This window comes from Capsicum annuum, chromosome 2, assembly GCF_002878395.1.
Source record: "Capsicum annuum cultivar UCD-10X-F1 chromosome 2, UCD10Xv1.1, whole genome shotgun sequence".
In the NCBI taxonomy this organism is placed as follows: domain Eukaryota; kingdom Viridiplantae; phylum Streptophyta; class Magnoliopsida; order Solanales; family Solanaceae; genus Capsicum; species Capsicum annuum.
In genome coordinates this window covers 123243254-123268967 of record NC_061112.1, presented here as the reverse complement: position 1 = coordinate 123268967, position 25714 = coordinate 123243254, and the positions used below count along the sequence as shown (strand labels likewise).

At 34.2% G+C, this 25714-nt stretch overlaps 1 protein-coding gene across 1 annotated transcript; it reads left to right on the top strand.

Moving 5' to 3' along the window:
* Positions 1 to 10353: 10353 nt before the first annotated feature.
* LOC107859214 (probable LRR receptor-like serine/threonine-protein kinase At1g07650) lies at positions 10354 to 19728 on the top strand. The gene is given in 25 exon segments (XM_016704141.2): positions 10354 to 10786; positions 10952 to 11126; positions 11495 to 11566; positions 11665 to 11733; positions 11813 to 11884; positions 11979 to 12050; positions 13100 to 13171; positions 13281 to 13349; positions 13430 to 13501; positions 13610 to 13681; positions 13774 to 13845; positions 14189 to 14257; positions 14764 to 14829; positions 15335 to 15400; positions 15495 to 15530; positions 15615 to 15655; positions 15944 to 16323; positions 16399 to 16597; positions 16901 to 16941; positions 16943 to 17048; positions 17426 to 17544; positions 17659 to 17869; positions 18074 to 18311; positions 18803 to 18953; positions 19103 to 19728. Coding segments are annotated over 25 exon segments (3027 nt in total). The 5' UTR covers positions 10354 to 10659; the 3' UTR covers positions 19463 to 19728.
* The last annotated feature ends 5986 nt before the right edge of the window (positions 19729 to 25714 follow it).

Here is a 25714-nt window from a genome sequence, read left to right as displayed (position 1 = left end):
ATTTCATGGCATTGCCGAGAGGGTCATTTCATATTATCACCGAGAGGGCCATTTCATATCATTGCCGAGAGGGCCATTCACATCATTACCAAAAGGTCCATTCATATCATTGCCGAGAGGGCCGTTTCATAGCATTGCTAAGAGGGCCATTTTATATCATTACCAAGAAGGTCATTTCATATCTGTTGACATGAAATACATAAACGTTGGCATCGAGGATATCATCAGCATTTAATATTTGTTGACACGCGAGACATAAATGCTGGCATCGAGGATATCATCAGCATTTAATATCTGTTGACACGCTAGACACAAACGCTGGTGTCGAGGATATCTCATCATTTTATGAATCAACGTCTAAATGCATCAAGAGCACACGATTTGAAGGGACTTCTTTAAGTCGGTGTTTAAAGACGAATGATATATGAGATTTCCTAGAAATTGATAATTTAAGGGTCATCTATAAGTCATATTATTTGAAATAGGATAGTATGCAAGATCACCTATGAATTAATAGCATGTAGGTCATCTGTAAGCCACAACAACATCCTAACCGGATAGTGTGCAAGATCACCCAAAAATCGATAGTCTGATGGTTATCCATAAGTCGCAACTAAATTCTTACTGAAGAATATGCGAGATTATCAAATTGATACATCCAAGGGTTCTTTATAAGCCGCATCATATCCTAGATCGATTATGTGCAGGATTACCCAAGGATTAACAATTTGAGAGGTATATTTAAGTCATATTGAATCCAAGGTCGGATGATGTGTAGGAATACCTGAAAGCTAGAGATTGGAGGCATATTTGTAACACATCTCTTATCCAAGATTGGATAATATGCAGGATTACCTAAAAGCTAGCAATTCAAAGGATATTTGTAAGTCGCCTCGTATCTAATATCAAATAATGCGCAAGATTATCCAAAGATTGTCAATTTAAGGAAAACTTATAAATCGATCATCGGCTATAACCGGAGAGGTTATCATTCCACATACAACAAGAATTATAGGTGACCAAAAAAGTTGCCTCATCAACACAAGATTACACAGTTGCAGGGACCGTTCCACATAAAGTGTCGTCGGTGTCCAAAAGGGCCACCCCACATTGAAGACATATTCGCTTGACAAATGAGCTAATTATGCAACAACCAAGAAGGCTGTTATGTCTGTTATTGTGAGTTATTTCCTGCCAAACAAGTTCAAGAAAGGATGACTTCACTTTTAGACAACAACTCATGCGGAGATATGGTAAAAAACTATATACCTCTTTCGTGAATTGGGCTTATTACTAATGATTTCTTTTTGAGATATTATTTAGAGAATCCGAGCAAATGAAAATCTCAAATCAAAACCACAAGTGCGGACTACTCCAAAAAGGATGCAGCACAACGTGGAACTCTATCTTAGCAGCAAAATGGGACATAGTCTAGAGAGGCACATCAAACTCTCTTGACGCGAGCTAAAGGATGATCACCACCACCATATAACCATACCCCTATTAGAAGGCATATGGGTATTCCGGGATATTCTTGTTTCAACTTCAACTTCGGGATATTTCTAAACTCATGCCGAGAGTAACCTTCTCTTTTTATCAAATTCGGGTGGCAACACACTTAGAGTTTGGGAAATTACATCCAGGTAAGTTCTTGTCTATGGATATGAAGGATCCCACATTCATGGTTAAGAGGTTACAAGCTTATTTTTTGCAACTCATTAACTTGTCACTCATCCCGAATCAAAGATCGTCTGAAATAGAAGACGGTCTTTTCTAACGATTGAGTCAAACTACAAGTAGTCTGATTCCCTAAAATCTTGAGGATATGTAGGCTGGGATCTATGTAGAAAACTCGACTGCATTTCAACCTCCCCAAAATCCCTTTATTCCTCAGTTTTCCGGTTTAACCAAAAACTCTAAAACCAAGATAGCTGGTGAATTCTCTTGAAAATCACGCTTAAAATCAAGCTTTATGAACTACAAGTGGCCTGAATTCTCATGAAACTTGAGATATGTAGGAAACCTGATACCAAGGTTCAGTCATAACTCCATGAAACTCATGTGAAAAAACCTCTTTCAGATTCGAATTTATGGTCGGACAAAAATTAGGAACGTCAACCTCCCTTTTCCCAGGGTTACTTACATCCACCCTACCCAAAGGGAGAGGGCAGTTGTTGACACCAAATTTTTGCCCTCCACAACTATGTTCAACCTCGAGTTTCTTCGATTTTCAAATAAAATTACAACATTTATTTTATCTGAATAAAGGATTTCAAAGTATTTATTTGGGTAAATTGGTCATTTTAAGTAGCGATTATCTATTATCATGTTCAATTATACGAAATTTTATAATTTTGTTACTTAAAAATTTATTTTACAAAATATCAGATTTTAGTCAAGGCTTATCTTGAAAATAAATTCAAATGATTAAAATCTTGATTTAAATATAATTTTTGCTAAAAAATAATTTATTTGGATAAATATTTGTTTAATTTTATCGAATCAAGAAGTTCAAGATTAAACAAGGTGTTAGTTCATATCGAATTTCGATTTGATTTAGTCAATTTATTAAATTTGACGCTAATTGAAATAAAATTGGCCCCAATTGTAATACAATTGACCAATTGGTATTCGAATTGGCTAGAATTTAAAGTAATTGCCTAAATTGTAATCCCAAATCCTCCTAATTATAACCTAATGACCCAGCAACCCATTTCTTCTTACCAGCCTAATAACAATAATTACCTGCCCAACAGCCATTTAAAAAAGGCCCAATCCACACCAAACCAACCGGGTCAACCCACCATTGCCTCCTTTTCTCTTTCAACGCCCGTACAAACAAGAACCTTCAGTGAACATCAACCAAAAAGCATCAGTGGACCAACAACATCAAAGAACAACAACTCCTAAATCGAACTTCAGCAAACAACCAGCCAAAACCTGACCAAAATCCATCAAATTCATGACCCGACCAGTCATTCTTAACCCGAAATTTGGCGAAAAATAACTTTCCAACGTCGACCCGACTTCGACCCGCCTGGATGGCGTGTGTTTGTTATGAAAATTTAAGAAAGTTTCTAGAAATGGGTAAGCTGGCTCACCCCCAACATTCCAATCCCGCGAATCTCGGATGAGGTTGTACGATTTCATACATAGGTGGAAAATTTTCATTGTCTTGTGAAGATGATTCCATTTTTCTAAATATCTATTGGCCATTTTTAGAAATCCGTTCAATAAAATCATCAAGGGGTACAATTTGTTAGCATTCTCATCTTTTGAATTCAAAAAAGGAACCCTCAATTCCCCTTTCTATAAATAGCTCTCTCTAGAGAAAGAAAAGGAGGATGGTTTTTCTTCTGGGCCACTGTTTTTAGGGTTAAAATTTTGGGGTCTGGGAGAGAGGATTTTGGATTCGAAAATCGGGGGGTTGGAAATTTTGGATTCAAAAAAAACAAAGGAAGAAAGAAAAATAGTGAAATTTTTCTGAGAGAAATTCTAATTCAAAAAAATAGAGAGTAGGAGGAGAAAAGAAGAAAGAAAACCCTTTGGGAAATTCGATCTCTTTAGTAGAAAGATTTTGTTTTTCAAAATTTCGTCGATTAAACTAGAGCTTCGAGTTGGAGGCGAAGGTGTTTCTCCGGTGGTAGTGGAATCCGACGTCAACTCGTAGTTCCATTTTGCTGCTCTCTAAAAGGTAATTCTCTTTTCCGTTCAAGCTTCAATCTTTTCTGCTTCTCAACTTTTTGTAGTTATAAATAAATTTTTTTCGATGATATTCTGTGCTGGGAATTGCTTGTTGTAGAGGCCTCAGAGGCCGTAGGTCTGATTGTTACCATATTCTTATTGCGATGAACATTTTAGGTTATCCATAAGCTGCTGTAATTTGGAAAAGGTTTTTTTTCATACGTTTAAGTCACATTTTTCTTCTACTGTTAGTACTGCTAAATTATAGACTCTGTGAAGATGGTCCGATTGAGTTCAAATACCTGTCGTTTACTTGTATTAAAAATTATGCTTCAATAAATTTTGCACAAAGTCTCCTTGGGATTCGTTCTGTGTTTAAAATAATAAGGATAAAAAAAATGATTTTGGTTTGTTTGTTTATATGAATCTTAAGTCATTTTGGTTGTGCGTTTCCAAGATACTGTGTGATGGTTTTGGAACTTGAAAGGCAGGGTCTTTTTATCACAATCGAGTGGTACTTTTAGCTCACTCTTCATTTGTTCATCTAATTTTGAATTGGAGTTTTGGATCTCGGATTTGAATAGCATGTTATATGTGCATAAGCTGGAAATTTTTTATTTTATGAGATCGAATATTTTTCTTTACGTGTTCTGCTCAAGACATAAGCAGTTAATAGAGTTAAACCTGATGTATTGACTCTAAAGCCACAAACCTGTGTGACGTGTCTTTCAATTTCTAAATGTGAATTATTAAAGAGGTAAAGGAGAAATGGTAAAAGCACTGGTGATAATGTAGTAATTTAAAGTCATGCAAAGGTACAAAATATTGCATAAGATACAAAAATAAGTGAACGTCCATGTTTTGCTGCTATATCATTTTATTTTTCTTGCAGTAATTTGATATTGTGTTCTAAGTTTTGTCTAGTTAAGGGTGTATCATGATGAATATTGTTGCGTTTGCTCTCTATCAACAGTCAGGATTTGTGTCTGTACATAGTTTTCACTCTTTCTTTATTCTCCTCTGATTTTTCTTGAAAATGTTTTTACTCCTATTTTAAGAATGTTTATTGCTGGGATATTTGTTTGTATAAACTTAGTTTCAACGTGAGGCTATTCGGGAAAGTATGTTTATTAAGTAATGATATAGATCCTTTATAGTAAAGGATGCCATCTTGACCGTAGAGTGTTCTTCTCATGTTCATATTCACATTCTTCCCTGGCCATGTATGTTGGTAGATTAAATCCCTCTAAGAAAAGCTAAGCATGTCATTATCTGAATGCATCCTCGCTTCGTTCTTCCCTTATTAATTTTCTTTTTTTTCTCTTACTTGGTTGATCATGTATTAAGTACTACTGTATTAATTTTTCTATCCCCGTTGTTCATGTTTTTTTTTTTTTTTTCCCCCCCCCCCCCCCCCCCTTCTTCCTTTTATTGATCATGTATTAATATGCTTTATCTCTTCTTTGCATGAACCCACTCGAGTCTTGCATGGACTCTCTTTCCCGTTGCATGTTCCTTATGGGCCATTGAGGCCCACTTAGTCTTGAGTCGATTATGAAGACCCAAAAAAAAACGCATATGGATACAAGGAGTCGAAAGAAGGGAAATGGGTAAAAGTCCCATTCTTGAAGCAACAACGAAACTTGAGCCTCCTTTCTGTTCATTCATTTGTTGTCGTTATTTATTTATTGTTGATGTTTTATTATTGTTTATTAATTTCTCCCTTTCATTATTTATTCGTTCATTAGAGCCACGAAGTCAAAGTTGTATTTAATACAGGTGGATCAAGATTCGAGCTAAAGGCTCGAAAACTAGATCAGGACAGGTAAAATAGGCCGAAAGCCTAAACTAGTTTAGGACAGGTTGATTTGGGCCCAATGGCTTAAATCCCTTACTTTCTCTCCTTCCCCTTTTTCTTTACGCTTGTTTGTCTTATGTGTTTTTGTGAACCTAGTTAAATCCTTAGTCAAGTCGCTAAAATCTGTTTTGCATAAACACCAAAATATTCCTAAAATCGCTTTCCTTTTCAAAAATCAACTTTTTCAGGGTTAATCAAAGATGATTTTCAAACAATCCGGATAACCGTAAGTTAGCGGACGTTTTAGGTGCCTAACACCTTCTTGAAACTTTAATAAGAACTGCTTACTCAGAATCTTCAAAAATTTGAACGATTTTTCTATTTTGGATCATTTAAAGTATTTAAGGTTTCTTAATTCCTTTTCAAAATTAAGTGGCGACTCTCAAAAAGTCAAAATTTCTCCGCAAAACAGTGAACAGTTGTGCCTTTAAATCTGTTTTATTAATTTATATAATTAAAAAGTCAGAAAATTTGAATGTCATGAAGATAATATATATATTTTTTAAATATATATATTATATGTTGCAACAGATATATTATCTGATGCAACAGGTTATCTATTTGTTACAAATTATGATATATCTGTTGTAACAGATGATTTATCTAATGCAACAGATATATTATCTGTTGTCCAAAACAGTGTAAAAAAAATGGTTCCTGGAAAGAACTAATTATTAATAATAATAAAGCTGAAAAGTCATGACTTATCATAATATTGATTAATTTAATTAAGTTATAACTTTTTACTGTAATCAAGAATGTCATTAATAAATGGAGGTGAATAGTTGCGATTTTTTGCCTAACTCATTCAAGTTCAATCCTCTATAAATAGGTCCCTCCTTACTCAATCGTCCGTTCTACTACACACTATTTATTCCTCGCTCTTATTACACCTTCAACTACTTTCTCTTCAAGGACTTGATAGCTTTTTCCTGTCTCTGGTAAGTTTTTTTCTTGATTTTTGTGTAAATATACGTTGTATTACATTACATTACATTCGAATTCCTTCTTTTCTTTACTTTTGTGTTTACGTGTGTGTTTTGTCAACTTATGAGTTTTTTAGATATGGCTGATCCTGTGTGGGATGTCGCTATTTTACGAGTCGCCATGAGGGAACTGCAGAAGGAGGTTCATGACCTGCATTGGGAGTTGGCCGCCATCAGAGTAAGGATGTTGCGGGAGATCCGCAGGCTGCGGAGGGCGCTGCTACTACCCTTTGAAGATTGGCCGGCTGGCCATACAAATAATAATGATGTTAATAATGATGATAATAATAATTAAGCTTTTTTTCTGTTATTTATGTATTTTTTTTTGTTTGTTTTATAAAAAATTATGTTTGATGCACTTGACTTTTTATTTCTTATTTAATTTTCGTGTTGTCTATTTTTATTTCTTAACGAATGACATGTCTACAATTGAGGAATAATTTGATTCCAGTATCAATAGCAAGAACATATGAGTTATCTGTTAGGTTTTGTGTGTGACAGGAGCTGTATTTTGTTGTTCGAAACATATAGTAATCTGATGAAATAGATTATTTATCTGTTGAAACAGATTACTAATCTGGTGCAACAGAATACCCATCTATTCGATTCATAATCATATTACGGGCACCTAGAACCCTTAAACATGAATCCAACATGAGTTTACTGTCACAACAGAACATTTATCTCGTGCCACAGATAATGGATCTGTTTAAACAGATTGCTCTTGTATTGCATTCATGTTCGCTTGCAAACTATTGTTGAAAAAACAACACACTAGCAGTTACCCAGATTCAACTAAAAAGCATAATCTGACTTACCAAAGTCTCCTCTCAAGTAAATTTCAAAGTTGAAAGTGATTTACGAAACAAAATTTGACATAAGAATTTGGTCAAAGAGCAGCAGTTGGGGTAACAACAACAACAACAACAACAATGGTCAACAAGAAGAATATGAAGTTGATAATGAAGTATAAGATGATGATAATGAATCAGAAGATGATGAATAAAGCAGCAGCAACAATGAACAACAAATATCGTGAAGAGAGAGAAAATAACAATGGATGAGGAGAGAGAAAAAGACTCTTTTTTTCTCTTCGTTCCCCGTTATATATTAACTAACATTTGAATCAAAGTGTAAATTTAAAAACTTGTGGGTTATTTTGAAATTTTTCAAACTTTCTTAAACCGGTAATTGTAACCTCTACTCAATTATTAAGACTTGTGTCACCTACACCTTATTTTAAAACTCTTTTGTCACCTGTGGCCCAAATCCCCAAGTTTGATGGCAAGAATTTTTATTTAGTTTTAGTGAAAAAGTTACAGCATTATATGTGTTTCTACAGCAAATATATTGACTATCCATCCAAGATTAAACAAGACAAGGTCCCATAAATGCTATCATGTTCAATCTACTCTTCGTGTCTATTTCAAACAATAAATTATTCCAATTTGTGCACATGCATTATGTCCCATTAGATACAAATTTTACTTTGGTTTTTCAATGCTAAGATACTAGTCGTCTGGATAAGGTTTTGCGAAAATAATTCATTACGAGTAACTAATATATTTTTGTGTTTAATATTTATCTATTTACGCGCCTCTCAATTTTAAAATAGTTAATGTCAAGGGCAAAATTGAAAAAAATCATTAATTCTTTATTGATAAGTGTTAAGTCTGATTAAAAAAAAAAGCGTTAATTCCTTAGTTTTGATAATTGACAAATTGCATACTAGGGACATGGTTCCTATAGATTGTGTGATGACAAAGTTGTAATTACTTAGGAAACTGATTGAGCTTACACGCCACGGTCATAGTCAACCTCACAGCTGGACGAAAGTACAAAAAGTTGGTGAAAAACTGTTGCAACCTTTTGTCTCGGTCAATGGAATTCCTCCTAGGTTTTCTTATGTCATACATATATTGCTCATCTTCTACAACAAGAAAACCAAGCTTCAAAATACTTACAACAATATCTCTCTCGAAGTTCTTGGATCAAAGACTCACTTTGCAATAGGGAACTGATAGCTCATAAAGTTGTAATCTATTTTCTTGTTATATTTGAGTCTTTGTATTGTGATCTAAGACGTTGCCTACTGCTGCTTGTATGATTATTAGTAGGTATTGTGGTGTAAATCTCATTTTACTGAATCATCTGGAGTTAGCTTGTCATTCCAGTTAAAGTTAGCTGGTGTGTGGTGCAGTAGGGTTACTGTAAGTTTCTCTTTGTAATAGAGATATTACTAGAAGAAGAAGGATTAGGAGTTTAATTCTTGAAAGCTGGAGTTTGTATTCAAGTTTGCTCGGATATAATGAAGTTGCTTGGATATAATGGAGCTTTAGAAATCCTAGAGGCAGGTGGTAGGTTTTTCTCCCTTGAGCAAGGAGTTTCCACGTAAAACTATTGTGTCCGCTATTTACTCTCTCTAAGCACTTTACTGTTAAGTTTTCTCCTAGTTCTTGTTGGTTGAGTCCATTGATACCAGGTCCCAAAGTTGAGTAGCAACCCACTACAACCCTTCAATAAGGATTTACAATAACTACTTTTAAATTGCTAAATTAATCAGTAATATAAATACATTAAATACATAAATACATTAAATTGCTAAATTAATCAGTACTACTACTACACTCGGTACTATAGAATTTCATGTTTTTGATTATTTCATTCAAGCTGATACTTTTCAACTCTCCAAAAAGACGACATTCAATGTTTTTTAACACTGTCCCCAAATTAAAGAAGGTTGGCCTCTTCGGCCTATTTAACAGTCGGTAGGCCTCTAATTAATTTCTCACCCACATGCAGATTTCCCAATCAGGGGCAGATCCACTTTTGTGATATTAAGTTCATCGGACAGATTTTAATATATGAAACTGAAGCAACAGTAGATCCTTGTACAGAAAATGACGTATCAATAATTTTTATGGTACTATTATTGGTTTAGGTCAAACATAAGAAAAGTCAAGTTCCATGCCTTTTATTATAAGGAAAAAGTTAAAAATACCCTTAAATTATTTAAAATAGATTAAATTTATCCCTCGTTATATTTCAGGGTGGAGAATACTTTACCCTGTTTAAGAATTGAGTGGGTTTGACTACTTTTTCATTGGAAAATAATGTTCCTACAAAAATATCCAACTTGAAGTTCAATTTTTGAAATTTAAAATTTCAGGATAGTGTACTGATGACTGCCCAGTACAAACTCTTCAAAATCTTTTAAACTTTCCCATGGTGTCTGGTATTCGTATTCGCATTATGACTAATTCCAAAGACAAACTTTTATACATGAAACTCCAGAAAACTTTTTTTGCTACAGTTGCAGCAAAAAGATGCCGGAGTTGATGGCTTCCTTCATTGCAATATCCTCTATACGAAGTTCATCATTTTATTGTTTAAGTATCCATTTTCATGGCAACTGAATTAAGAGCATTCAACCTATGTTCTAATTTTGAAGCAAAACCAAGTTGAATTGTAACAAAACTTTTTAACACAAACACAGAGGGCAGCCCGGTGCACTAAAGCTACCGCTATGCGTGGTGTCCGGGGAAGGACCCCACCACAAGGGTGTATCGTACGCAGTCTTACTTTGCATTTCTGATGTATTTATAATCACTGATTATAATTTACAACTTAGAATCTGAACAACAAAGTAATAACAACACAAACTAAGGAGAGAATAACAGGGAAGAAGATAATCTAGAAGGGAATGAGATGCGAGACCATAGAAGAGAGATGAGAGATACCAGATTAAGCCAAAACTTCAACATAATTCACATAACTCCTTCAATAGGTAACTGTCCCCTTTTAATGTGCTTGCTTAACCCGGATCCTAGGGGCAATCCACTCTATTGTCGGGGTGTAACTTCACCTCAGGCTCAAGTTCATCGTTTAATGTGTTATTACTTGTTTGGTCTACAAAGCCCGTAACAGGGTTCATAACATGAACGCTCTTATGATTTATCATTGATCACTCAGATCATTAGTGTCTGGTCCTTGTCGGACATGTCCCACAGCTTTAATATTTCCAATAGTATAGTTGTAGCATCGCATTCCTCTTAAGAAAAATCAGCTATATGTATATATATTCAGTAAGCTGTGTGTGTTCATTATGTATATTCACTTCAACCTTTTTGCATGCTTGAGAAGATGTCATTGTCGTCACCTTTCTGTATTTTTTCTTTTCTGCTGATCATCTTCACCTTAGCCCTGATTTCCGAAACCATTCAAGCACAAAACGGTCGCCTTCTTCCCAAAGAAGAAAGTAACGTCTCTCACTCTCTCTCGTAAATTCTCAGCGTATAAATTAAAGTTAGAAATCTTTATTTAAAGTTTAAGAACATTTAATTTCGTCTTCGTGGGAAAATTCCAGTACTTTTGAGTTTTTTGTTTCTTAAAACTGTATACAAGTTTTATGATTTTTTTTTAGAGAATGCTCTGAAAGAAATCGCGAAACAGTTGGGGAAAAAGGACTGGAATTTTGATATGAATCCTTGTGATGACAATACAACTTGGACGACACCAAAAAGAAGTAATTCACAGTATTACAACAATGTAACCTGCAATTGCTCTACCCCTGATGGTTTCTGTCATGTAGAAAGTTTGTGAGCCTTCTTGCTTTACCTCTTTTTATTTGCCTCCAATATTTTTTTTAAATAATCACCTTCAATTTCTTAAAATTAACATGTGTGCCACTAAAAGGAGATTCCAAGCTCTTATTAAAAATCAATTGCGTTTACCAATGCTTTTACGTGATTGTCAGCTAACCTTGAATGCTAAAAGTATCATCAAAACATATGACTCTCGTATCCTATTTTTTACCTTGTACTCTTACATTATTACTGCGATAAGTAAAACGAGGTTTCTATTGCATTACATATAAAACTGGTTTAGATTATCTAAACCAGACGGCAGTATATCTGATATAGGAGTATATAATAACTCTGACAGCAGCTTCTCTAACTGTTAACAGGTTTATCAGAGGACAGGATCTGGAAGGCGTGCTGCCTGCATCCCTGGCAAAGTTAACCTATCTGAAGACGATGTACTGAGAGCATCCTGTAGATCAATTTATTTCTACATATACAACCAGTTTTTGAATTTTACTTATTTTTTAGAGAATCATTATGGTTTTACATGTAGTGATCTTAACCGCAACTACTTAAGTGGTACAATTCCCCCTGAATGGGCATCTACCAACTTGGAAATCATGTGAGGCAATTTATTCGTTATGCAAAATTTAAATGTCTACTTTTGATTCCGACTTTCTCATCAGTTTGACGTTTTGCAGGGCTATTTCTAATAATCGGTTATCTGGAGCTGTCCCAGAGTACATAGGAAATATTACCTCACTTGTGAAATTGTAAGTTCCCTTGGTTCCGTTCTTTTCACGTGGATCAAATATATATGTACCTGAATATTAGAAGTTTCCTGATGTCATCCTAATTTTTCATCAGGAGTTTGGAAGCTAACCTGTTTAATGGATCGCTTCCTGCAGAAATAGGGAAGCTGGTCAATCTACAGATGCTGTAAGTCTTCCTTACTCTTCTTCTTCTTAGCTAATTTAATAGGCCAATTTACTGTTTGTATTCTGTACTGGAAGACGTTAATGTGAACTAAAACTGTAATGAAGCTAAGAAATAGAAATGGAGTGGTTATTGAGAGAGTAGTCTATAACAATCCTTTTTTAAAGACTCAGTGAGCATTATTAGCAAAGTGAAAATGATGCATAGACATTTTATATGGTTCTTTTTTCATTTTTTTCAATGTGCTGTTCGGTTCAGCTTACACACGTCTAGATAAATCCACGGGATAGTTTACTAGTACATCCTACAAGCACATGCGCTGATAAACCTGTCCCCTTTGGTTAGAACAGATGAACTCACATTGAGTGTTGAACCCAAGTTTCAAGTTATTACTATCTTAACCATTAAACTATCTTCTTTGGGGAATATGCTTTCTCTGGTACATTCAGGTACTATAGAAAGGAGAAGTAAGCCAAAACGGCTAGGATATGGCTCGGGTATTGGGGTATGTAAGTATACTTACAAATGAATTTCCATCGGATATTACAGGAAAGGGATAATGTGCAACTTTGAATTGTCAATTATATCCTTTATGGAAATAGAAAACTGATTCGAGGAATTTTGACACGAGTGTTTAATTAGTTCGGGCTTGTATAATGATAAACATATAATTTAGGGGAAAAAAATAAATTACCTAATATATGGAAATTAAGTATTTGGACCATCAAGATTGCAGTTGACACTACTATTTTCAATATCATATACAGCAATCACAAAGTTTATTAAAGGAGAAAGATATTATTTTGATAGGATGAGAGAGAAGAAGAGTAGAAAAAGAATTGCCAAAGTATAAGCAAATCGTGTTGTGTGTTACTGCTTGAGTCACTAGCTTCTTCAAAGTTGTTTTGCTTCACCTATACTTAGCAAGGAACCTCTTCCAATAACTTCATCACTTCAAATAACGGAGTGAATTGTACTAGTGTATTTCTACATGATCAGATAAACTGTCTGCTGGATTGCATTCTAAATTCTATGAACTTTGATTGGTGCAGCAATCTCATTGCTAATGATTTCACTGGAGTGTGGCCAGTGGAACTGAATAATCTGTCGAAATTGACTGAACTGTGAGTACATTCGAATTTGAATGTAAAGTATATCTAAGATGAGATTTCTAATTCTCCTTCCACAAATGTTAATTTGAATTCCTGGCTTTCCCTTTTGGCATCAATATAGTAGGGTAAGCAGTAACAACTTTGTCGGGAAACTGCCTAACTTTGAGAGTTGGAAGAACCTCCAGATGGTGTGAGTATTTTCAATTGGTAATATTCGTACAAGTTAGAAAATTCCTGTAGAAATTCATTTGTAGTGTATGTTTTTAACAGAGAGATTCAAGGTTCTGGATTTGAAGGACCAATACCCCAAAGTATATCTGTTTTGACCAGTTTGAATGAACTGTAAGTTAAACGCCTTTTTCTGGTAACTTTCTTTTGCTTCTCTCGATGTTCTCGTAACTATTCCAAGTAGAAACCAAGATAATTAACACTCAGATGGTGCATATTCAGAAGAATCAGTGACCTGACTGGAGGTGCTTCAGAATTTCCGCCACTTAGAAACATGACAGGCATGACTAAATTGTAAGTACTTAATGATTAGGGTATTATGATGAGTTTCAAACACTGTCGTTACCAAGGAAAGCCATTTCTCTGAAGCTATGTTCTGGCTGCAGGGTTTTGAGAAGCTGTAATATACATGGGAAGATTCCTGGCTTTGTAGCTGTTTTGAGCAAATTACGTTTTTTGTAATTCCACTATTTTCCTTGTACTTTCAAGTTTAGTTTAAAATCCTTAGCGATCTCTTTTAAACCGTCTCCTGTTATACAAGCTAAAGATAATCAATCCACTTAAATAAGTATCTGTGCACTCTTCAGGCCTTTCTTGTTTTCTTCTTTTCTGCAAGCTTCTTCTCTTTCTTTGTAGAAGAGGACAGAAGGTTGTTGAATATCGAACGAATGCAGACAACACATCTCTCTTTATAATGTGCAAACTAAGACAGTTAAAATACGGAAATTGTGCTACAGTTTGTTCAGCCATATGGGATTGATCATTGTTTTGGGTTTTTTCTCTGTTTATTTTCATTGCCAGAGATCTGAGCTTTAACAAGCTTGAAGGAGGGATTGCAAATCTCAGAAAACTGACTAAATTGGAGGCCATGTAAGTCAGAATGACATGGAGATGCCTACAAGTACATGTGGAAATGTTTCTTTGCATCTTGGCTTCATTATATTAGTCTCAATATGTCAGTTTTGATGGTTCATCCATCAGTCTCTGGTATCCCCTCCAAATGTCAAAGATCTTTTTCTTTAATTTGGAAGAAGCAGAAAGAAAGCCTCAAATCACAAAACAAACTTGTCAAGGATGCCAAGAACTCAAATCCAAGTATCTTTTCATGACATTTCCTATTTTTTGCCCTCAAAGTTTTGAGATTTTGATATTAGATGGTGTATTATCTCAGTGATATCGCTCCACGAGCTTCACAAAAGAACAACAACAATTACGCCTCAGTCCCAAAGCTCAAAAATGAGTCTTCCTTCGATTAGCGATCTCTTTCCATTTTTGTGGGTAGCTGAAAGTGGGATCATATTCCTGAACATGTAATGCAGATATTGAATTTCAAATTTGTGATATCCTAGTTAAATCAAATATTTGCTACTTGCCAGGTATCTGACCGGTAATGCTTTTGTTGGGGCAATTCCAGTGTGGCTTACTAGTCAAGATACTGAATAGTAAGTTTGATTTTGTCTTACATTTTCATATACTGAAGTCATTCTCTTTAAAAAAGGACATGTAAAGCTTAAGGGTAGGATTATATAACAGGGTGAAAAATAGAGAAAGTAGCATTAAGTGTCCCAACCAAATGTGGTTGTTTACGTAGAGACTTCTGATGTATTAAGGGAAGAGTTTAAGGGAATACATCCAGAACCAAATGATCCACAATGCAATACATCACTCTGTAGAGAAACAGATTAAAAAGTCATTCATACTTCCCTAGTCCAGAACATAAACTCTTGAATCATGCCTTGGTGAGGAAAAATCATAGCTTTGTGAAAATGAGTTGGATGGGCAACAAATAAAGATACTGAGATTTAACAAGATGAATATATAAATTAGTTGCACTTAAAGCAGTCTCTTTTTAAGAGTAAGTGAAGACACAAACACTTTTCTTCCCTCTCATTAGTTTGAAAAGTGAAAATACTTGACTCTTAACCATGTCAGAAACTTTGCATGCAGCGGGATAGATCTTTCCTACAATAAATTCGACCAGCGCTCTGAACCATCTAATTATCGGGAGAACCTGTATGATCCTTGTGTTTCTTTTGATTCTCTACTATTTTGCTTTATAAATATATAAATCAGATGATCGCCACATCTTGTATTCTTTTCTTATCAGAAACTTATTTAGAAGCTTTAAGGGTGGGAATTCTGTGTAAGTGTTTTTAACTTCAAACAATTACAAGGGCTGTGTCTTGAAAAGAGTTATCCTTTCTGATACCCCTTTCTACTACTACAGAGATAATGGGAAGTGCTTGTCAGCCGAACCATGTTCAGAGGGTGGGTACTCACTATTTGCAGAGCTTTCACTCTCTCCTTTTAAGTCTTTTTGTTTGATACTGTTCCATTGAGCGGTGGTTCACCAGCTTCATGTTGACGATCAATAGAAAGAACTAGGAAGGCGTAATTTGTTCCTTCTGCAAATTGGTTAGATCACTGGAAAAATTGAAGCAGCAGACAGTTTGGTCGACATTCTACATAAAGAACTAAACGGTTTTATCATTGTCTCATATATCTAACATATTTTCACATCTCCGGTAACCTTTATCTGGGTTTAAAATGTTGCAGAGAAGTATTCACTGCACATAAATTGTGGTGGAGAAAGAGTAGTTATTGGAAACACTTCTTATGAAGCAGATGAAGAATCAGCAGGTGCCGCAAAATTTGTATCCTGGAGAGAGAACTGGGGATCCAGTAGTACTGGACACTTCTGGGATCGTAACAACATATCATTGAATGACTATAAAGCAGATAATTTATCTGCTATCAAGGGAGACGGATCTCCACTTTACATGACAGCTCGTCTCTCTCCTTTATCTTTGACTTACTTTGCACGTTGCTTGGCAAATGGAAACTACACTTTGACACTTCATTTCGCAGAAATAGTTTACAGAGACAACCGATCTTTCCAAAGTCTTGGAAGACGGGTATTTGATGTATACATCCAGGTGATCCAACATGTCAGAGAATTAAACAATAAAATATCCAATTAGCTGTATCTGACTTAGTTTAATTGGCTACAGGACAGACTGAAGCTTAAAGATTTTGATATTGAAAGTGTTGCCGGAGGAGTTGATAAAGCTTTGAAAGAAAAGTTTAATGTAACAGTACAAGATAAGACTGTAGAGGTGCGCTTTCAGTATGCTGGGAAAGGAACTACATCAATCCCAAGTAGAGGAAGCTATGGTCCTTTAGTATCTGCCATCTCTCTGGAAGCTATTAGTACTCTCTAATCTTTGCTTTCATTTCTTTCATGTAGCATCTCTTCTCTTCCTCCCCATCATATAGCGAGATTAAGTTTTACAAATGTTAGTCACCCTTTTCATTTTATGTAGTAGCTAATACTTAGACCTTTGCAGAATTGGAAAAGGATTACAAGACTATTCTTGATTAGCTAGCCAAAGCTCAAGAAGATATAAATTAGATGTTCTCTCATTGAATAACATGCACAGTATCTATGATTTTTGGCTTCCAAGTATATGCCCGAGCGTCTAATGTTCTTGAAATTTTTGTTCTATAATGTAGACTTGAAACCCCCTTCTGCACTGGAGACCTCTTTTAATCAGAAAAAAGAAGATTCTAATTGTAGCAGTGACTTCGTCATTAGCTCTCATTCTGATGATTCTCTTTGTTGCTTGGAGGAAAAGAAGAAACAGTAAATTGATGGAAAAAGGTGATTCTAGACCTCAACTTTTATCTGTGCCTGACAAATTGAATTTACTTAAAAACTTGTCTGTTGCATTCGGGGTGATAACTCGAATTTTGCAAATTGAAGTGCATGGGGATCATTGAACCACATGGAATACTAGGTGTAGTTATCACCTTTTATGGAAACCACAACATTTTGTGGAAGAATTCCTGCCAAATTAAATATATATGTGTTCCATCCAAATGCTTACTAGTTAAAGGGTGGGGAAGACAAAGGTATGGGTTTGAAGGTACAAACTTTCTGTTACTGTTTGGACAATCTAGGCAAAATTTTCTTTTTTTCTTTTTTATTTGTGGGGTACTTACATTTTGAACTTGGTTCTTTATTTTACTGTTGTGTAGAATTAAGAGGACTAGATCTGCAAACGGGTATATTTACTTTCAGACAAATTAAAGCTGCCACAAGTAACTTTGATTCTGCAAATAAGCTTGGAGAAGGTGGTTTTGGATCTGTTTACAAGGTGAATATGTATACAAATTCTTATAATTCTTCCTTCTTATCCCTCCCCATGCAATTCCTAATGGGATTCTATTGAAAATCATTTATGAACTTCATGCATTTTTTTAATGCTCAGGGTACACTAGCAGATGGTACTATAATTGCTGTCAAGCAGCTTTCATCCAAGTCAAGACAAGGGAACCGTGAATTTGTAAATGAAATAGGCATGGTGTCAGGTTTACGTCACCCAAATCTCGTTCGACTCTACGGATGTTGTGTTGAACGGAACCAAGATTTTATAGTTTATGAGTACATGGAGAATAACAGCCTTTCTCATGCTTTGTTTGGTAAGTGATTCTTCGTGTATTGTTTAAAGCAGAAGTCGACAAGAACATTGAGCCAAGATTTGAAAAAATTAAAGCTTGACAATCCCATTCTGCCTCAATAATGTAACTGCCAATTGTCATGATTCTCGAGTTTATATATTCATTTGTCTGCATACATATTGTGTCTGTGTATTTGCCTAGTTTCAATTTTACAGTAAATTGCAGGTCCTGAAGAATATCGACCAAAGTTGGACTGGCCAACTAGGCAAAAGATTTGTGTTGGTATAGCTAAAGGATTGGCTTTCCTACATGAAGAATCGCCTCTAAAGATTGTTCATCGAGACATCAAACCAACCAATGTACTCCTTGACAATGACCTAAATCCAAAGATATCTGACTTTGGACTGGCCAAACTTCATGACGAAGAGAAAACACATATCACCACCAGGGTTGCTGGCACCATGTGAGCTTCTAAACTACTCTAATTGATTAATCAAACTTAATTTTGTTATTCAAGTACTCCCTTTTGAATGTCATCCTTGCCATTTTAGGTCGTGCCAAAGTTACTTTCTGTTTTTTCCTGAATATAAATCTTTACTCCTTGTTATATATTTCCGAATAGTTGTGGCCAGCACTTTTACTGATCCCAAGAGTTAAACAGATTGAAAGGGTTATCTTTCATTTCACATTTTCACTTCAGAGCCTCTCGTCCATGTTTTATATTCCAGCTAAACTAAACTCGCTAGATGTTAATTCATTTCTCTCTTAAATATCCTGTAATTCAAATTATGATAGTCCACTTTAAAATGGAAGGAGTACCAGATATTTCTGCTGAGTGCTGACCATTGTCGCATTACCTAGTGATGAAATAAATGGCATTAGTTTACGCCTTTTATGAAGTTCCTGAACAGGTCTGGCTTGCATGAGTGAAACTTTTTACCATTTCTTTTGCAGAGGTTATATGGCCCCTGAATATGCACTCTGGGGTTATTTAACATATAAAGCAGACTTGTACAGTTTTGGGGTAGTTGTGTTAGAACTCGTTGCTGGGAAGAGCAACATGAAATATCATCCTGATGAGAATTACGTCTGTCTTCTTGATTGGGTAAGAAACCCGAATCTCTTGGTATCAAAGTCCTTGATGAAAACTTCATATTGCCATAAACAAAAGCATTGTATTTGATCAAGTATACGTGGTAGACTGGTAGTATCTTTCTCAATTTTTTTCTAATTACATCATTCTGATTATTCCAGGCCCTGGTTCTACAAAGAACGGGAAAGTTTTTGGAGCTAGTGGACCCAAGACTAGGTTCCGATTTCAACGAGGAGGAGGCATTGAGGATGATTAAAGTGGCTTTACTGTGTATTAATGCATCTCCAGCACTAAGACCAAACATGTCTGCAGTAGTGAACATGCTTGAAGGTCATTTGGATGACGTCGATGAATTTAGTCGTCAGGGACAAGGAGATCATGAGAAATCTGATGAGATAATTCAAGTTAACTCTGGTGAAGACCAATCACTCTTTCACTCAACTCACACAAAGGATACTGATCACTCATCTTCAACTTGCCCTTCTACATCGTCCACCTCTGTATATCTTTCTTTCTGCTAAATGTTGTATTATAAGTAAAAGAGCAGAAATAATCATGGAGGAGATGATCCTACTTGATTATATTTTAGGGAAAAAGACACCCTGTGACCATTTTAAAAATAAATGGCCAGTGTTTGTTTTTTTGCCAAATTGTGACCGCTCGGCCAGACAATTCTCAATTAATAGCTAATTAGAGATAGGCGGCAAGAGAGGTGGACCGCTCACCTCAAATAGAAATAAATATAAATAACAATATTTGATAATTAAGTTTTTTTTTTCTTTCTAAATTTTGCTTCTTCTTTTTCATTCAGTTCTTATTAACACTACATTAGTGTAAAATTTCTCTCTTCTTCATTTTTTGAGTGTATTCACACTCGCATGTTGTTCGATTTCTTATAATTGATTTGACAAAGTTTCTCTTTTTATTCAAATTTACATGATTATGTAATTGGAGATCTAAATTTTACCTTTTTGAATTTGGTTTTTTTATAAAATATTTTCATCTTTTTTTAATTGATTTTTTTAGATTTATGTGTTTATGCAATTGGAGATTTAAATTTTTCTTTCTGAATTTAGTATTTTTTAAAAAAAAAATAAAAATAAAAAAGGATTTCTTCCTCATTGTATCAACTTTGATTTGCTATTGTATAGTCTACTTGAATTTTCTTTTGTTGTGTTCTTTTAGACAATTAAATATCCTTATATGTCGGTGATCTATTAAAAACAGTCTCTCTACTTCTCTTAAGGTAGTGGTATGGTTTGCGTACACTCTACCTCCCCAGACCCCACTAGGTGGGAATACACTGGGTATGTTGTTGTTGTTGTTGTTGAAATATCCTTGTATAGGAATTGTATAGTTGTTGCATAGAACATGTATCTTTACAAGATATATATAAAAATAGTATAAGATGTGTATAGAGACTGTATAATTATTGTATAGCATATGCTTTTTTATATGATGTGTATAGATATCAAAATATTGTTATATAAAATGTGTATATGTATAGGATATTTATAGAAACTAAATAATTACTATATAGAATGTGTATAGAAATTGTATACTTATTGCATAAATATGTATCTATATAAGATATGTGTATAGAAACTGGATAGGATGTGCGTAGAAACTATATAGTTATTGTATAAAATATGTATTTGTATAATATATATATTATTTTACTCTTATGTATAAGCCAACAAGGGTTGTACTATTACAGCATGAAATGATTGTACATCATGCTTCAAGGGTTGTACTATCACAGCATCAAATGATTGATACTTTTTATATATTATAGATATAGATATAGATATATAAAAGTAGGTGTAAAATAATAATTTAGTATATTTTTATTGGGTTATCAGTTTACCCAATAATCTAATTAGAAAAAAAATGAAACCAAATCAACAAACCAATAATTTTTTTTATAAAATCATTAAAAAAATTGTTAACTCAATAACCAAATAACGACAAATCAATAACATTTTTAGTGTTTCAATTTTTGTACACTCCTAACTTAAATTGCAATTTCTTACTCCGTGAATTATAATAGGAGACGTGTTTGTGCATGTGAGTCTCCTCAAAATCTTAATCAAATCAGTAATCGGAAACTACTATAAACACTAATCGAAAAAAATAATATCATATTTTTAACACAAAGAAAATAAATAAAAACATATTTTTTTTAGATAACAGCTTACTTGATCGACGAAAATTCAATTTCTCTATTTCGGAGCAATGAAAAACTCAAAAACACAATCTTTTTAGAGAGAAATCAGAGAATTAAGGGTGGAAGTGGGTTATTTTTTTATATAGGATAAATTTGAGGGAAGTGGATCGTTTTATCCATGTGGACAGACACATAAGTAATTTTTTCACCGTGTGCGTGCGTGTTTTACATGATTGTGATTTTTGGACCATAAAAGGGATACTCGACATAGTAAAATAACAAGTTTCAGAAGGTATTTAAGACAAACGATAATTTAGATGTACACTTAATAAAACATTACAAGTTTAAGGAATAATTAATTTTCTCTCTATGATTAACTTGCAATTACATGCATTAAACTAATTATGGGGTTAAAAAATAACGTGCATTCAATTTATTAGATAATATTACTATTTTTATATTTTATGTTTGGGACCGGACTTAGTAGGGGCTACAATGACTAGTAAAGGTTATATAAACAATTTTCATCCTATGTAACCACCGACTGATTTCAACCCTAAGTAAATTTCACCCACTGATTTCATCAGAAAAGAATGACGAGCATTCTCTTGAAATTTGGGCGTGCGGTTTTGTGTCGTAACCATCACCATCTCCAATACCGCTATTTCTAACGCCACTCCGTTGCAGTAAATCAGTACTAGGGATGGCTCAAGGGTAAAGCTTGTAAAGCCTTTGCTTTACACCCTCAAAATTTTGAGGCCTCATAGTAAACCATATGATTTCAATTTCACTTGAAATAACAATAAAGATTATGAAATACATTTTAAAAAATTATCTAAAAAGAAAAAAAGCTATCTCATTTTTACAAGAAATATTATAGAATTTTGAACTAAACAACTTAAATATATTAATAAATAAAATTTTAACAACAACATTCAAGTTGATGTATTGCAAACAAATGGCTAATAACTTATTTACTAGAATTAATCTTATTTTTATTAATAATTATATTAATATGTGAAATTAAAGGTTATATGTGTTTTAAAATACTACACTAAAACAATTTCTACGCAAGAACAAATAAAACAACTCTAAATTATTATAATAGTATTTTTGTATGTATGTTTAGACTTCTTACTAAAAATTGTGTTTAGGCCACTAATTTTATTGAGACGCCCCTTGGTAGCACCGTCAAACAGTCAGCTCTCAGCTCATGGTTAATTAAGTCTTGGTATTTTCGGCCTGTTTAGTTTTGTTGCTTATGAGTGGAACCATTTCAGCTCATATTTCTGATTTCTTCACCATTTCTTCTTTGAGGTTGAGGAGTTGATCAGATATGTTATCCATTTTATCGATCAATTTGGCTCAGCATTCTTAATGATAAAGGGGTTGTGGAGCTGAAATTATGGTTTCATTAATAAACAACGAAATGCTAAACAGGTCAAAGTTGTTGGGTGTGCATTGGTTGTCGCATAAACACTGAAGATGTTATTCGTTTTTTTCATGAGAAACGTCTCAAGATGCAAGCTATGATTTATGGAGCGAAGAAGGTGGAAAGGGATTTGAAAGACGCAAAAGATGCTAAAGAAGCTAAGCAGTGCATGGAGAAATCTACCAAGGAATATAATTTTATAATTTTACTTATGTGTAGTATTATGTTATGCATTCGGTCAAAAATAGCCCTATACTATTCGAAATGGAGGAAAAATATCCTTCGTTAGTTTTTTGGCTCAAAAATATCCCTCCGTTAAGTTTTTTGGCTCAAAATTATCCCTCTATTAAATTTTGGGGAAAGGACATGGGTTGACCATTTTAAAAAATATGGCCCACAATTAAAAAGGTAGACAAATTTAACCAGTTGGTTAAATTTAATTCCCTCTTTTAGCCATTTGCTCAATCAGCCATATGCAGTTTCTATTCCCAGTTGATACACTTTTATACCATATTGATACACTTTTATACTACATTGATACACTTTTTAAAAAAGAAAGAGGGGATCCTATACCTAATTGATACTCTTTTATACCATATAGATACACTTTTATAACAAGATAGAAGGGGAATCGATGCATATGCAGTGTCCATATATCCAATTGATACTCCTTTATACTAGATTGATACACTTTATACCACATTGATACACTTTTATATTTCATTGATACACTTTTTAAAAAAGAAAGAGGGGATCGTATACCCAATAGATACTCATTTATACCACAATAATACACTTCTATAACAAGATAGGAGGGGAATCTATGCATGCATATGCAGGGTCCATATATCCATATAGTCTTTGCAAGCATATACAATAGCTATTTTCAATTAACCGTCCAGTTAAGACAAATAACAATTTTAAAAAAATAGAAACGATAAGTATATTCTTACTCTATAATTTGATATCAACAAATCTTTCTTTTGTTACACTTTTCTACCGTATAAGCTACCTAAAAATTCTTACTCTGCTTCGAAATCCTCTATTTGATTTTGAGGTTTTTGTTGAAAATGGTGGAAAAATCGGGTCCACCGAATGGAAAAGCAAGCAAGAAAGAGGTGAAAGACAGAATCTTCGATGTAAGCAAGTTGATTATCATATGATCTAGTGATACGAGTACGATCACGTAGATGGACTTATGAGGGCGTACGTTAGACCCGAAACTTGGTGTGTGCAATGAAGTGCAAAGGAGAACCTAAATGGACACCAAAACAGTCCACTACATACACTAAAAGGGCCAAATCAGTCCACTACATACACTAGAGGGGTGCCCCTTCACTAAGGGGTCTTTTGATCATTTTACCTATTATTTGTAATACACTATAAATAGAATAATGTAGGATTTCATTAGGAGATTTTGATGAATATTATGAGTTTGTAACACTTGAAACATTTCCTCTCTAAGGAGAGAAGACCACCAACCCAAAATTGTAACTAGGGAAATCAACTTGAGTGTGGAATCGCTCGTGTTGGATTCAAGCTTGGAAACATTGGATGCTTGGGAGATCGGGGTCACTCTTGTGCCAACGTTAGAGTTAGGTATTTGATGTGTGTGATGTTAAAGGTCCAAGAGTGGAATAGACTTTTGGGTTGTTAATATTATACCTTCAATTTGTCTAACTATCTATCCTTTTGTTTCTTTGTAATCGTGTAGTAGTGTTGATGTTGTAACCATGCGTTTGTGTTGTTAATGTGGAATTCGAAATTAGTCTATTGTTCATCTTGTTCTTGTTGTGTTGCTACTGTTTTAGTGTTATTACGCCATTGTGCCTTGTATTCTTCTTGTTGGTAGCGAATCCGAGAGGGGTCATCAAAAGAGATCCTCGATTTCTTGGCTAGTGGGCCGATTGTGGTGTTTGTTTCGTGTTTCCTTTCTTTCTTGTATCATCTAGGATGAATCTTGCCACCATAACTACACATAAATTTGATCTTATAATTAGGGATTTGATTGGGATCTTTCCATATTGCGGTATTTTCGAAATCAATTTCATGAAAACGGGGAAAAGAGTCATCAGATTCAGGATAAGAAGTGTAGTAGTTCTCCATGTTTTAGATTTAGTAGAGAGTGTATTTTGTAGGTTAGATCATTTGAAAGAGTGAAGAAAATAGAGTGGGTTGAAGAAGAAGGGGCATTTTATAAAAGCGGTGATTGTGATGGTATACGGCTTATACATAATGGCTATTTTGTGTGTATTTAATTGTGAGTAATATTTTTATGGTATTATTTTAGTTTTAGGTATTATTTTTGTCCTTTTCCCTTAAATTTTTGGCTTAAAATTATCCCTCTCTCTAACGGTTGAACACCAAACATGCCACATGGACAAAAAAACCACTTGAACAGTCCACATCAGCATTCAAATGAAAAATTCCTCATTTAATCCCCTAACCCACTTAATAATCATAAAATCCGACCCTATCCAAGCTCCCTTTTACAGATGAAACACATGGAGAAAAATTAAAGTTTGAATGCAGTCAACTACATTCAAACTCCACATAAAGGTTGAATTTTACAATATGTGATTCATATTGTTAAAAGCTGATGATTTTCAAACAAATTCTTCCAGCAAACCAGAGTATTAATTTTCTTGACAAAATTTATAATTTAAAAGCTGAAATCAAAAAGGAAAAGAAAAACGAAAATCTTTTTTCCTATTTAAAAACAAAAGGAGATTCAATCATCACTTTGAAATTATTTCTCCTTCAATTTGTCACTGTTGAAGTATTCGTTCATTTTACATAATGTGTTTCTATTGAAGCGAATTTGAAAACGTTTCAGTTAACAGTTCAACGAAGAAGCAAAAAAGAATTTTTGGGCTGATGGTTTTTTAGAAGAAATGAAGAATATTTTGGGTCGGGTCGGGTTTTAAAATTGGGATGATGATTATTAAGTCAGTTGATGGATTAGATGAGGAATTTTCCACTTAAATGTTGTTGTGGATTGTCCAAGTGGTGTTTTTTGTCCATGTGGCATGCTTGGTGTCCAACCATTAGAGAGGGGTAATTTTGAGCCAAAAATTTAACGAAGGAGTATTTTTGATCCAAAAAACTAACAAAGGGTATTTTTGCTCTATTTCAAATAGTTCAAGGGTATTTTTTATCCTTTTTCGTTATGCA